Here is a 15,301-nt window from a genome sequence, read left to right as displayed (position 1 = left end):
TATCATAGGTTAAAATTTGGAACCTAACTAAACGAAAATGTATCCGTACTATACAAGCACATGAAGGTTTTGTACGAGGAATATGTACTCGCTTTTGTGGTACTTCTTTTTTTACTGTAAGTATAATACCGTTAGGTCATTAGGTCTTTTTAACATGTATAAGAATGGTTTAATTGAACAAATTATTTTCATGTTTGTTTCAAAGCCCTTTTGGAGTTTCATAGTACAGTTAACCTTGAAAAATCATAGTTTTCTTTATGTAATCCAGCCTTGTACATTTTTACTTTCTTAAATAAGTACTTAATATCACTGAACTAATATAATACTGAACACTGAGAAGTGGTAATAAAGTGAACCTAGAATGGTAGTTTGACTTACTACAGAGAATTTTCAGCATTAAGATGAATAATATGTGCTTTATCTGTCGGTAAGGAATTATTAAAAATGTGTGAAGGGGTAAAATACACATAGTATAAAGTTTACCATTTTAATGTTTTAAGTAATAGTTCAGTGGTATATTCACACCATTGTACTACCATCACCGCTACCCACCACTAGAGCTTTTTCATTTTACTGTACTGAAACTATTCCATGAAGTGATAACTCTCCATTCTCTCCTGTTCTCAGCCCCTGATAACCACTACTCTGTTTTCTGGTTCTATGAGTTTAACTATTCTGGGTGCCTCATAGAAGTTGAATCAAACAATTTTGTGTGTACTTGGCTATATATGTATTAAAAAAAAGCCTTTTCCAGTTAGCAGAGTCCTTCCTTTGTTAGGTTGAATAACTTTAACACTAGCATGAATATATCACATTTTGCTTATTTATTCATTGGTATACATTTGCTTTGTTTCCACCTTCTGGCTATTGTGAAGAATGTAGCTATGAGGGGCTGGGAATATGGCGTAGTGGTGAAGTGCTTGCTTCACATACATGAAGCCCTGGGTTTGATTCCTTCTCAGCACCACATGTAAAGAAAAAGCTAGAAGTGGTACTGTGGAGCAAGTGGTAGAGTGCTAGCCTTGAGCAAAATGAAACCAGGGACAGTGCTCAGGCCCTGAGTTCAAGCCTCAGGACCAGCAAAAAAAAAAAAGCAATCCTTAGAATGTAGGTATCAACTTTGATGTGCAAATACCAGTCTAAATTTATTGAAAGTTTTATGACAGTTAAGCAACAGATTTAGGGTTGTACATTGAAGTGATTAATTTGACAGCAGAGAGTGATCATGTTGGAAGCTGATTCAATGGTTTTGATAGGCAGTAGAGTCTACCATGGGAAGAATAAACGTGGTGTTTGAATTTGTAACATTTTGGAGGCTTCACAACTGAGAGGAACCTAGGAAGATGGTAATTCATTGCAGAAAAGGGGAAGTCAACATTATCTGTAAGTTTGGAGGAGGTAGAGGAGGAAGAGGAGTATGGTGTGATGCCCTTGTACTGCCAATATATTGAATGAATATGTCTATAAACCTTTCTGGCAGGTCTGGATCTTAGGAGGGAAGTCAGAATTAACATTAGCATCACCAACATTACAACTGATTATTGAATCCCTAAGTATGACATCAATAGGAAGAAGTAAACTGTACAACATTGTATTACCACATGTAGAAGCAATTAAATGACAAGGTGGAGCTGATAACAAAACTGTTTCCATTCTCCCATTTTGTTCCTCCTCTTGATATATTAATTAATCTTGTAGGTAGAATATATATATATGTATATATATTTTTTTTGGCCAGTCCTGGGCTTGGACTCAGGGCCTGAGCACTGTCCCTGGCTTCTCTTTGCTCAAGGCTAGCACTCTGCCACTTGAGCCACTTCTGGCCATTTTCTATATATGTGGTGCTGAGGAATTGAACCCAGGGCTTCATGTATACAAGGCAAGCACTCTTGCCACTAGTCCATATTCCCAGCCCTAGCTAGAATATTTATTGTATCTTTCCTCCTCCTCCCCTCTCCCTCTCCTCCTCCTCCTCTCCTTCTTTCCTTGTCCTCCTCTTCATCATCATCATCATCATCATCATTTTTTGTAATAGTGGCAATCAAACCCCGGGCTTTGCATAAGCTAGCAAGTGGTATACCACTTGCTATACCTCAGCCCTATTCTTTTTTATGCTAATGAATAAAGGCTGCTTGAAGCATTATTCACAATTCAAAGTGTCCATCCACAGATAAATGGATATAGAAAATGTAGTATAGGCCTGATGTCTTGGTTTACACTTATAATCCCAGATACTTGTGAGATGAAGATTAGGAGGATTATTTTTTAAAGCTATCTTGGGCAAAAAGTTAGTGAGATCTCCATCTCCACAATCTGGGCAGAGTGGCACACACTGATAATCCCAGGTATGAGGGAGGCATAGGTAGGATTATGATCCAGGGTAATCCTAGACAAACAAGAAAACTGCATGACCCCATCTCAAAGGTAACTAGAAGCAAAAAAGGGTTTGTCATGGCTCCAATGGTAGAGATCTTATCTAGCAAGCACAAGGTCCTGAATGCAAAACCCCAGTACTATTTTTTTTGTTTGTTTTGTTTTTTGGCAAGTCCAGGGCCTTGAACTCCGGGCCTCTGAGCACTGTCTCTGGCTTTTTGCTCAAGACTAGCACTCTGCCACTTGAGCCAGTGCGCCATTTCTGGCCGTTTTTTATATATGTGGTGCTGAGGAATTGATCCCAGGGCTTCATGTGTCCAAGGCAAGCACTCTTGCCACTAGGCCATATTCCCAACCCCCCAGTACTATTTTTTTTTTAAAGAACAAAGGGATAAAAAAGAAAATGTGACATATATACACACAGTAGAATACTGTTTAATCTTTAAAAAAAGAAAAAGGAAATCCTGTTGTTTTGCAGCAATGTGAATGGACCTGGAGAATATAATGCAATGAGTAAAATCAGCAAGGCACTGACAGACAAATACCACATAATCTCACTTGTATAGGGAATGAAAAAGAAGAATAGTAGTTACCAGCAGCTTTAGAGCAGGGGAATTGGGAAGAGGTTGGTCAAAGGACACAGAATTTCAGATAGGCCAAAGGAATAAGCTCAGGAATTCTATTGTAAAATACAGTGATTATTACTACGTGCAAGACAGGTTTTTCAGACTTTTAAGTAATATTTTGTTAAAGATAAAGATTTGCTGATATAACTTTTGCCATTAAAAAATGTTTAGTAGTAGAGCCTTACAAAAGATAAACCTTTTACTATGGAATTTTAGTGTCTTAAGATAGCCCCCAGTTTGTAATGCCAGCAGGTCCTTCAGCTTTCCTAAAAAATGTGCCTAAGATGGAACATTGTTCTGGCCAGACCCTTTTTTTTTTAATGAAAAATGTTGTGAAACCTGTTTCTGGTCTGCTGAGGCTTATACTCAATAGGCAGATTGTATAGAACAATTGAGATAATAAAGAATTTCCGGCGTGTTTTTTTGTTTTTTTTTTTTAACTCGGGCTTAAGCCCAGGGCCTTCCATTCTAGCTCAGCTTTTTTTGTTTTACCACTTGAACTTCTCTATTTTTGGCTTTTTGCTAGTTATTTGGAAATATGAGTCTCTGGATTTGTCTGGGTTTGAACTGTGATTCTCAGATTTCAGCCTCCTGAGTAGTAAGGATTATAGCTGTAAGCCACCAATACCCAGAAAGAATTTCAGTTTTGAGCTTGGAGATAAGATATCAGAAACTTTGAGAAAAGCTATCTTTAGGGAAGGTAGATAGAAGGACACAATCTGAATTTTTATAACATCCTAAAATATCCATCAGGAGAGACAAACCAGCTAAGACTTGGGTACCTAGATTACATTTTCTTGGCTCTCAGTAGAAACAGGTACCTGGATTGAGTTTTAGTGTCTATGTCAGTAGATGTCTATTTCAGTAGCACTAAATTGTTATAAATGTAGAAATATAGTCCTGTTAGGCTTGGTGCAGCAGTGGTGCATGCCTGTAATCCCTCAGGAGACTGAGATAAGAGGATCATAAGTCCAAGTCAGTCTGAGCTAAGTAGTGATTTGAGACCTTGTCTAAAAAGTATATATAGTATTGTCAGACACATTGTGTAAGGATGGTGTTAAGGATTCAATTTGTTAACATCTGAGTGTAAGAATTTCTTTTCTGATTCTAGTACTACCAGAACCTCTCTCCAGTTAGTTTTCTAGTCTTACTATGCACTGTGAAGAAGGTTTCAGGAAATGTTTCCCTTCTTGAATTTGCTAAAAGAAAAAAAAAACAAATGCATATCTTCCCATAGCACTATACACAATACGTGTAATACAGAAATGTCAACTTTAAGTTAAAACAGTTCAAACTGGGCGGCAGTGGCTCATGCCTGTAATCCTAGCTACTCAGGAGGCTGAGGTCTGAGGATTGCAGTTCAAAGCCAGCTGGGGCAGGAAAGTCCTTCCATGAGACTCTTATCTCTAATAAACCACCCAGAAAACAGGAAGTGGCACTGTGGCTCAAGTAGTAGAGCACTAGCCTTGAGCTGAAGAGCTCAGCGACATTGCTCAAGCCCAGAGTTCAAGCCCCACAACCAATCCAAAAACAACAACAAAAAAAACAGTTCAGCAGTTTGAAATTCCCTAATGTGAAAAATCTGACGTCTAAAATGCTCCAAAATCCAAAATTTTCTGAACACCAGCATGATGCCAAAAGTGTTTGGTTTATCCCCTTCTGTCACTGTTTTTGATTTCTGTACCTGTTATCTTGTATATGAGTTTATTGATTTGGGGAGGGGAAGGGGAAGCACAGAAACTGGGACAAAGGGTGAAACAGTAGAGGAGTAAAACCCACTAGAAACTATATTGGAAATGAGCTATACAACTTTAGGGGGTGGAAGTTGGGAGAGGGAAAGCAGAGAATGGGGGGGGGGGGTAACACTGTTCAAAAGGAAATATGCTCATTACTGAATAATGTAATTCTAACCTCTCTGTACATCACCTTTACAATAATTTTTTTAATGAGCCAGGAAAATCACAAAGCAAATTGAACTCATGACACAAATGTGCAGAAGTAATATGAGAAATGATTTTTTCCAAGTTAATAAATTCAGAGAAGTTAAAAAAACAAAACTTTATACTATGAAATTACTTTGTGCTCACAATTACAAAAAATATTGTATAAAATTATTTTAAGCCAAGTTGTATATAAAAGAGTTTTTTTTTTTTTTTTTTTTTTTTGCCAGTCCTGGGGCTTGGACTCAGGGCCTGAGCACTGTCCCTGGCTTCCTTTTGCTCAAGGCTAGCACTCTGCCACTTGAGCCACAGCGCTACTTCTGGCCGTTTTCTATATATGTGGTGCTGGGGAATCGAACCCAGGACCTCATGTCGAGGCAGGCACTCTTGCCATTAGGCCATATCCCCAGCCCCTATAAAAGAGTTTTGTGTTTAGGCTTAGGTCCTAGCCCCAGAATTACCCATTAGGTATGTGTAAATATTCCAAGCCCCAACTGGTCCCATATATTTAAGATAATGATCATCAACCTGGAGATATACCATATGTATGATTACTTTGGAGTTTTTTCTTTGTTAGTGGTGGAGATTTGCATGTTGTTTCAGACAGAATTTTACTATGTAGCCCAGACTTGCCTTAAACTCATTAACCTCCTCCTTAACCTCCTAAATGGATATCTCCTGGGATTAGTTGTATGCTATCACACCTGGCTCAAACTTTTTAAACGACTTAACCTGGTTTTCCAATACCATTTTATTCTAACCTCTATTTCTCCCTAATTTGAAGTGCCATCCTTATCACTGTATGTATTTTTTGCTAATTTTATGGCCTAATTTTTCTCCTATTCTTTTTTTTTTGTTTTAGTCATACTATATTATTTTTAATTTTATATACCTTATGTACTTGTCACACATTCTTTCCATAATAGGGTGTAAATTTATCGGATATGATAGTGGAAGTACATGTGTTTTTTTTAACAAAGTGCTTTTAATTTGTTGTATGTGTTGACAACTTTTCATATATAACTATTGTTTATTAAAATCAAACAAACATAAAACAATTATGTCTAGGTTGGTGATGACAAAACTGTGAAGCAGTGGAAAATGGATGGACCCGGCTATGGAGAAGAAGAAGAGCCATTGCATACAATATTAGGAAAGGTACAAAAACTAATTCATATTGGCTTATTAAAATTCTTCTTTCTGGGCTGGGAATATGGCCTAGTGGTAAAGTGCTCGCCTCATATACATGAAGCCCTGGGTTCGATTCCTCAGCACCACATATATAGAAAAATCTGGTAGTGGCGCTGTGGCTCAAGTGGTAGAGTGCTAGCCTTAAGCAAAAAGAAGCCAGGGACAGTGCTCAGGCCCTGAGTTCAAGCCCCAGGACTGGCAAAAAAAACAAAACAAAATTCTTCTTTCTTACATTATTTCAGTTATAGTTTCCAAGAAGGAAAATTATAAGATGAACTGAGAGGCTTTAGTCTGTAATAATTGACCTATTTTAAACAATATTTAATACAATTAAGGTCTTTCCAACTAAAGAATTTCAATAGTTCTTTGCTATTCGCTGTAGTGGGATTTGATGCCTCTTTATTAGCTGGGGTATGCAATGAAATATTTCTTACAGGAATACCATGCGGAAAATCTGAAAGGTAAAAAAGTTAGGAAAGACATGCTTCAGCTTCTCTTGGTTTATACCATCATAGATCTTAGATGAAGGAAATGAAGAAGTGTAGCAATAATATGCTTTTTCTGTAATTTTTTTTCTTAATTTGCACGTCTCAATTGTTCTGCAAATCAAATAGTATGTTTTCCTTGCAGCTTAAGTATATTTGCAAATAGCTGACCTACCCATATTTAATAATACTTAGATTTTTATGTTAAGCAGAATTCTAATAATTCTGTTTATGTTAGCAGAATCCTAAAATTAGAATTAATCTTTAAAATATATACATTTAAAAGATCATCACTTTACTGAGTACCAGTGGTTCATGTCTGTTATTCTAGTTACATAGGAGGCTGAAATCTGAGATTCACCATTCAGAATTAGCCCATGCAAGGAGTCCATGGGACTCTTACCTCCAATTTACTACCAAAAGGCCAGAAGTGGAGGTGTGGCTCACATGGTCATCTGCTAGCATAAAAGCTAAGAGACAGCACCTAGGCCCTGATTTGAAAGCCTCATTACCAGCACACACGCACACACACACAAAATCACTTTATTTCAGTGGTATATAGTTAGTATAAATTTAGATTCTGCTTCAAATGTCAAGCAATCCTAGATATTCTTAAAGGGCCATGGAGATGAATGGGGTATGGGTATGAAGTAGAAATAGTTTCTGGCTAATAGCAGGTAAATTAGTTTTCCCTAAAACAAATTGGGTTGCATTCTTATAAAATGTCTTGTCTTTGATATATTGTTTTTTTCTTTAAGGAAACATTTCAAATAGGTATTTGTGATCAGGCGTTTCCTTAAAAAATGAATGAAGATGAATATTTAAAATATTATTCTGTAGATTTGAAGTAGTGAAGAGACTTATCTGTACCAACCTCTTTGCTTTTAAAGACAGTCTATACTGGAATTGATCATCACTGGAAAGATCCTGCATTTGCCACATGTGGACAGCAAGTAGACATTTGGGATGAACAAAGAGCCAATCCTATATGTTCAATGACATGGGGATTTGACAGCATAAATAGTGTTAAATTTAATCCAATTGAGGTAATGTCCTTTTAAAAAATGTGTTCTGCTTTCTGTTTGCTTATTGTTTTATAATTTTAGCTTTGTGTAGGAAACCTTTGACTCTGTGACAAAAATAATTTACCAAATTTTAGTGGTTTGGGTGTGGTTTTGATAAGTTTTCCAGATTGTATCTGAGTTCTGTGAAGCCCTGAAATGTTTGCCTGCAGTTTAGTCCTAGATACCAATGTTAAGAATTGAGGGAGGGGTATCTGCATGGTAGTAGAATCCAAGCAAATATTGGACTTTGGTTGTGTTTGTTGTATTTGTTGTTTTAGAGAATGTCTCCCTATGTAGTACAAGCTGCCTCAAACTTACTAATAGCCAAGACTAATCTTGAATTAATGATCTTTCTATCTCAGCCTCATATAAGTGTAGGCATACACTCATGCTCAGCCTTTTAGACTTTTACTTAATACTTTCATAATCTTGCTCCATAGCTTACATCAGTGTACTTTCAGGAAGATGTCAATTTTTCTTAGCTTTCTTGGAGTTTGGAAGGAAGTACATTTGAGTGCCCTTTCCTCTGTTTCTAAGTCATAAGTGTACTAGCATATAACCATGATCATTATTGGATTGTGTGATAATAAGTTGTATCATTCTTTGTAATTCCTACTTCCTTTCTATTACAAAGAAAGACCTGGATATTAGCCACTACATTTAATCAGTTCGTATATGAATTTAGGAATGGAAGTTGGCCTGCTAAACTAGTTCCCCTGGACTCTTGACCTTTTTGTGAGCTTTCTCTAAGCAGATTCCAATAGATGATCCTTATTGTGCAGAAGACTCATTAGAGATGTTCTTTCCTTCAGAAAGAAAGGGAGCTCACTGCTGATTTTAGAAGTTATCAGGGGTTACCAAGTTAGGTGCTGTAAGAGAAAATCCTCATGTGAAAGTTTCATACTCTAAATGACTCAAACGTTTAAAAAGAAGAAGAAACAGTATGTAGAGATTGCTCATGTGATTAGAATATGAGATGCAGCAGTATTCTGTAAGCTTGGCCTTGAGGTTTAGCTACAAGGCAGACAGCATGTACCTTTATATACCCTTGTGGGAGAGGCTAGAGAATGGGTTGGCAAGTTACAATCTGTGAGCCAGATGTGGTCTACTGCCTGTCTGTTTGCTTGCTTGTTTTGTTTTTTATTGTTTCCTTTTGCTTTTTTATAAAGTCTTACTGCAACATGTAGAGGGCCTCTTGCTTATATATCATCTATCTGCTTTTGCACTATAGAATTTACAAAGCCCACAAGAAAAGGCCTTTTATGAGAAAAGTTTACTGATCTCTAGTCTAAACTATCTATTTTATCTTCCACACACCATCATCTATTTTCCTTCTCTGTGGCCCTTGGTTGTAGAAGTAAGGTGGCCTAGCGGGACAAGCCATCTTTGCAGAGCAGGGACATGGTGACACTCAGTAGAAACAGGCTACAAATAAAGATAGTTTATAAGAACCTTTTCATGCCTAACTTACTGGGAAACTAAGTAGAAACAGGGTTTGTTTGTTTTTCTGCCAGCAATATTTTATGTATTTGTTCACTTATTTTAAAATGAGATTAATTGCATTTTTCAGTGTACCTTACAGGTTTGTTGTGAATGTCAATATTACGTAGACATTATTTGAAGTGTTGCCTAAATTCATGATGGTTATATTGTTATTATTAAAAAATAATGAGCTAAGACAGATAATAATTGATACTTTTTAGAGACAGTATCTTCTCTGTTTTGGTGAATAATACCCATGTCAAAAGAACTGATGGCTATTTCATAATTAATTATTAATCATAACCTAGTGGCCATGTTTTTCAAACCTGCCTGGATAATAGCTCTTTTTGTTCATCTGTGAGCATATTATTTTTTAAACCTTGTGAACTGAATTAGTGGTAAAAGCAAATGGTGTGCATGTCTCTCATCCTATATAAAACTTAATGGAAAGGGCAGGTGGCTATGAATCAATGGAATATATTGTCTCTTCTAATCATTAATAATTAATATCTTATGAAAATATCAAAAATTAAAATCTTGGAAAAGCCACAAGGCTATGCTTAATGTCACCTTTTACAGTTTAAAAGTTGACTTTCGGATCCTTTGCTCAGATCAAAGTCTTTGTTTTTAGAAATGAAATCTGATTATAACCTGAAGTGACATAAGGATAAGCCAAGAAAGGCTGATAGAGATTACTAGGGGAGGACTCAGAGAGTCAGCAATTGAGTAGGAGGCTTTTAGAAAGGGCTGAGGGAGAGGAGAGTTCATGGTTACAACAGCAGATTTATGATGTTTTATTTGAACTTAGTAGACATAGTTAGGAGGAGCTAGTAAATAATGTTTCTTGGTATTACTTTATGCTGGCATAAACTTACCTTATTTTGCAGTAAAATGGGCATTTTCCCACATTGCAGTGTCTATTGGCACAACTCTGAGAATGATTAGTCCTAACTATCAAAAGACATGGAATTATTCATGTTTTGATATAGTAATATCAATTATGAAATTTTATGTTATGGCATTAGTTACAAGAGTTAAATATAGGAAAATATTGCTTCAAGTGTTATACAATAATGAAAAAGAGTAAACAATCTTAAAGTTTATACATGTAACAATAAAAATAGTAGACTCGGTTTGCTGAGATTATGGATGATTTATTGTCTCATCATGAAACTGTGTTATAACTTGGTGTTTTAACATAAATATTCAGGATAATTAAATCATTTATATACTACATAAACATGATATGCATCAGTTCAATCCATGCTTTTAACTGGCAATTGTTAAATTTACTTTTAGACATTTCTCTTGGGAAGTTGCGCTTCTGACAGGAATATAGTACTATATGATATGAGGCAAGCCACTCCTCTGAAAAAGGTGCGTTTCAATTTTGTTTTATATAGTTTTAAAATAGTCATCTGTAAATCAAGTAACTAAAAATATGGAGTAGGTGATTTTCAGTATTCTAAAATTTTATTAATTTTTTCAGAGATATTCTTCCACTACAGAATGATGTAATGGCATTTCTTAGCTCTGCATTGCATAGTGGAGACCCTTGCATTTCTTTATGTCTTCAATAATACCATCAGATTTTAGGTATCTAATTATTACTTGTTGAATTGAAAGTTATTAACTGAAAGTCATTCTTATAATATTTTAAGTCCTATGATTAATTTATGACATGGTGCAATATTTTACTTCCAGGGAATTAGAACTGGTTCATTTAACCATCTTTTAGTTTAGTTACAATACTGGTGTTTATTAGTAACATTTTGGTTAGACAAGCCTTTTTATGCCAGTCCTGGGGCTTGAAATCAGGGCCTGAGCACTGTCCCTGGCTTCTTTTTGCTCAAGGCTAGCACTCTGCCACTTGAGCCACAGCGCCACTTCTGGCCATTTTCTATATATGTGGTGCTGGGGAATCGAACCCATACATGAATGTATATGAGGCGAGCACTTTACCACTAGGCCATATTCCCAGACCCCAGAATAATGCAATTTTAAGTATATAAAGTAAATGCTAGTTGAATTATGAGAGCACAAGAAGAGCTAGATGTCATTCACATGCATGAGCTTATTGTGATAGTTCACATATAAAAGAAATGCAGCTGAGACTGTAGCTCAGTGGAAGAGCTCATGTCTAGTGTACATAATACCCTGAGTTTGATCTCTAGTGTCAGGGAGGAGGGGGGAGGTGAGTTGATAATGGAGAAAGGAAAGAATGAATGCTTCCAGTACTACTATTGTTTGTTTTTTTGCTTTTATAACATGTAGTAAACTCAATATTAAACTTAAATTACATTTATTGAAACTTGAACTAACTACAGTAAATCTTCCCAAAGTATTACCTTAATAATTTTACTCATTTGTTTGATGAGAACTTTGTTGTTAAATATTAAGTGAATTACTTCATCTGTATTTCTCTTGTAAAATGGTGACATTAACTACTATCTTGTAGCATGTTGGTAAGACTAAAACATGCTACCTTTAGCCAGGTGCTGATGGCTCACACCTATAGTCCTAGCTATTTAGGAGGTTGAGGTTCAAAGCTAGATAAGGCAGACAAGTCTAAGAGACTCTAGTCCCCAATTAACCAGCAGAAATTCATGGAAGAGCACCATCTGTGAGCAAAACAGCTAAATGAAGGTTTGAGGCCTGAGTTCAAGGCCTAATACCTCACACACACACAAATATGAAGTGTTTTAACATAATGCCAACATGAAGTTCTAGTATACTAGATGGTAATCTTTCCCCAATGGTATTCCCATTACTTCCTTTACATTTATTTATTTTCAGTATTTATTAAATTCAAGGCCTTCTTACTAGGCACTTGACTTATGCCGCTAGTCCATGTCACATTAGTGTTAGATTGAAGAAAATAACTGTTGCCTGAATTTTAGGGTCTCCCACTATCCCTGTTTGTACTCCAGTTATTTGTTTCACTAAGTAGGAAACATTTAATTGGAATTTGTCACATGAAGGTTTATAGACACACACTTTGTTTTGCTTTTTTGTTTTGTTTTGTTCTGCTCAGTTTGTTCTATCTTTAGACTGTTAATGCTTCTTCTCTCTTTTCTTTCCTAAATATAGTAGTTCTCAGTCAGGGGTTATACTCCTCCTAAAAAAAAGATGTAATTTTGGAAATGTGAAGGGAGCAGTTGTTGAGGAGTTGTTGAGGAGTTGTTGAGGAGTGTGTCTGAGAGCTAAACATCCTACAACAGACAGTTACACACAACAAAGATGATTCGTCTCAAAATAGCAAATAGTATTGTATGGAGAAACACTGTAAATTGCTGGTCTTTATGGGCCAGCTTAAATCATGCTTGTTTTTTGAAACATTTTTTTCTGTACTCTGACTCTAAACTCACCATTATTTTGTCCCAAGTTTGATACTTAATCATCTATTACTTAATCATCTGTGTCTTAGGTTTTCTTATGTATATCTTCTTGTCTGAACTGTATTGTTTAAAATCCAGGCATTAGGTATTAACTATTTTTCTCTTCTTCCTGTTTACTCTTGCCTTTGTTCAAGAAATAGTTATTGATTTATTTCTTTTCCCATTGCTCTCAGCTGGTTGCTATGCACATAAAAGGTATAGTTGCTTAAATCAATGAGAAAAGGAATGAATTTTAGAGATTATGAACTTCATTGTAATAGGATAGCTTATGCTTCCTTTCTCAGGTTATCTTAGATATGAGAACAAATACAATTTGTTGGAATCCTATGGAAGCTTTCATTTTTACTGCAGCAAATGAAGATTACAAGTAAGTATCTATCTTTTAAAGCTTTATCTCTATCAGAAATGGCTCAATTGATTATGTCATACTAACACAATACAGTTTTTACTAGGTAAGCATACCTTCACTTACAAATTACCAAACTTGTCATTTGCTTTGCTAAAAGTAATTTCTCAAGTTGAAGAAGATTCTGGAAATTTTCTCTGATTTCACAATAATACAGACAAGTAACAGTGGACAAGTTCTCTCTGCTGCCTGTTATAGTTTTATGTGTTTTTATAGAATATATGTATATACTGGTTATGTGTCTATTATAGTGTAAGCCTGAGTTGAGTAGCTGTTAGAGACTATATGGCCACTTGACCAACATGCTTACTATCTGGTTCCTCATAGAAATATCTTATATATACTGTATAAATGATGACAACAGTACATGTTTTAATGCAAACAGTATTATCTGCTTATAGATATTTATAACTCTTCAGGTCATTGATATTTATCTAGTCATGCTATGATCTGTCATGATGTCAATAAGCAAATGGAAATACGTTTATAGTTTTTAGCTTAATAAATGCAAATATATTATTCTGTGACTGTTTAAACTTAGCTGCCTTCTACTCTTGACCTATATGTGGCTTTATAGTTCTTTATGTAATGGTTTAGTGCTTGTTGAAGCACTGCATATTTTCTGCTTATTTCATCTTTACAGTATTGTAAGGTTGGTAGAATATTTTGTTATCTCCCTTTTAGGGTAATTAAAGTAGAGATTAACCTAGTTTAAAAAAACTTTACTATTCATATATATATATGTATATGTATATGTATATGTATGTATATATATATTTTGGTCAGTCCTGGGCCTTGGACTCAGGACCTGAGCACTGTCCCTGGCTTCATTTTGCTCAAGGCTAGCACTCTGCCACTTGAGCCACAGCGCCACTTCTGGCCGTTTTCTGTATATGTGGTGCTGGGGAATCGAACCCAGGGCCTCATGTATACGAGGCAAGCTCTCTTGCCACTAGGCCATATCCCCAGCCCCTATTTTTTTTTTGGGGGGGGGGCCAGTCCTGGGCTTGGACTCAGGGCCTGAGCACTGTCCCTGGCTTCTTTTTGCTCAAGGCTAGCACTCTGCCACTTGAGCCACAGCGCCACTTCTGCCGTTTTCTATATATGTGGTGCTGGGGAATTGAACCCAGGGCTTCATGTACAAGAGGCAAGCACTCTTGCCACTAGGCTATATCCCCAGCCCTATTTTTTTTTTATTTCTTTATTGTCAAAGTAATGTACAGAGAGGTTATAGTTTCATACGTAGAGCAGTGAGTACATTTTTTATCCAACTTGTTACCTTCTCCCTCCTTTCCCCCCTTCTCACTTTCCTCTCCCCCCCCCCCCATGAGTTGGTTTACACCATATAGTTTTGTAAGTATTGCTGTTGCATTGGTTTGTCTTTTTATCCCTGGTCTCTTGATTTTGGTATTCCCTTTCCCTTCCCTAGTTCCAATACATACATACATATATATACACACACACATATACATACATACATACATATATATATATATATATATGATATTCAGAGTACCAAAATCACTTACAGTGATATCAGGGGTAAAACCACAGGAAAGAAATACAAAAGAAAAAGGGCACAATTTCACATGGCATGTTGAAAATTACAACAACAACAATATGCCACTTGTTTCCATAACTTGGAGTTCATTTTGCTTAGCATCATCTCATGTGTTTATGTGGGTTCTTAAAGTGTGTATTCTTGATATTTTTGTTTTGTTTTTTGAGAAGATAGAAGTTTGTTGATGGATTGACCTTTAGACCTTCTGTACTTAAATTTGGTGTTCTCCTGTATAATTCTGAAAATATAAACATAAATTTCTGTATAATTCTAGCTCATAAGTAAGATTTATTATATGATGTTTTAGTGATACCAGCTAAAATGATCTCAGTACATTAAAAAGAAGAACAATTGGACTCTTCTTAGCAACATCTGGCCACATTCTTTGAAGCCCCTTTTCACCTTTTTTTATGTTTTGAAACCAAATGCCATTGTTCCAATTGAAGACAATAAAATACAGGAGTACTACTGTACGTGGTTATCAGATGCCTTAACAAATATCATTTTAAGATTTGTAATTTCTAATTTCTTAGAAAAAAAATTAAATATGATACCTAATATGGCACCTAAAATACAGAGTATATATGCCTTACAGAGAGTATAAATTGCTTTTAAGAACTGTTAGATTATCCCATAGTTGTCTTTATCTTAAAAATGATCTTTTTTTTTTTGTTGTTTTTTTGGGGTTTTTTTGCCAGTCCTGTGGCTTGGACTCAGGGCCTGAGCACTGTCCTTGGCTTCTTTTTGCTCAAGGCTAGCACTCTGCCACTTGAGC

General features: G+C 35.9%; 1 protein-coding gene across 1 annotated transcript in view; it reads left to right on the top strand.

The window, feature by feature from the left end:
- The window catches only part of Dcaf13 (DDB1 and CUL4 associated factor 13), a 31,862-nt gene that overhangs the window by 8,322 nt on the left and 8,239 nt on the right, over positions 1–15,301 (top strand). Inside the window, exons 3-7 of the mRNA XM_048358464.1 lie at positions 9–116; positions 6,008–6,097; positions 7,506–7,661; positions 10,461–10,538; positions 12,844–12,926. Of these exons, the coding sequence (XP_048214421.1) occupies positions 9–116; positions 6,008–6,097; positions 7,506–7,661; positions 10,461–10,538; positions 12,844–12,926 (515 nt within the window). The remainder of the gene's footprint in view (positions 1–8; positions 117–6,007; positions 6,098–7,505; positions 7,662–10,460; positions 10,539–12,843; positions 12,927–15,301) is intronic.

This window comes from Perognathus longimembris, chromosome 12 (assembly GCF_023159225.1).
Source record: "Perognathus longimembris pacificus isolate PPM17 chromosome 12, ASM2315922v1, whole genome shotgun sequence".
NCBI classification, from domain to species: domain Eukaryota; kingdom Metazoa; phylum Chordata; class Mammalia; order Rodentia; family Heteromyidae; genus Perognathus; species Perognathus longimembris.
Note: the sequence above shows the minus strand (reverse complement) of the source record. Positions and strands in the feature narration are given on the sequence as shown.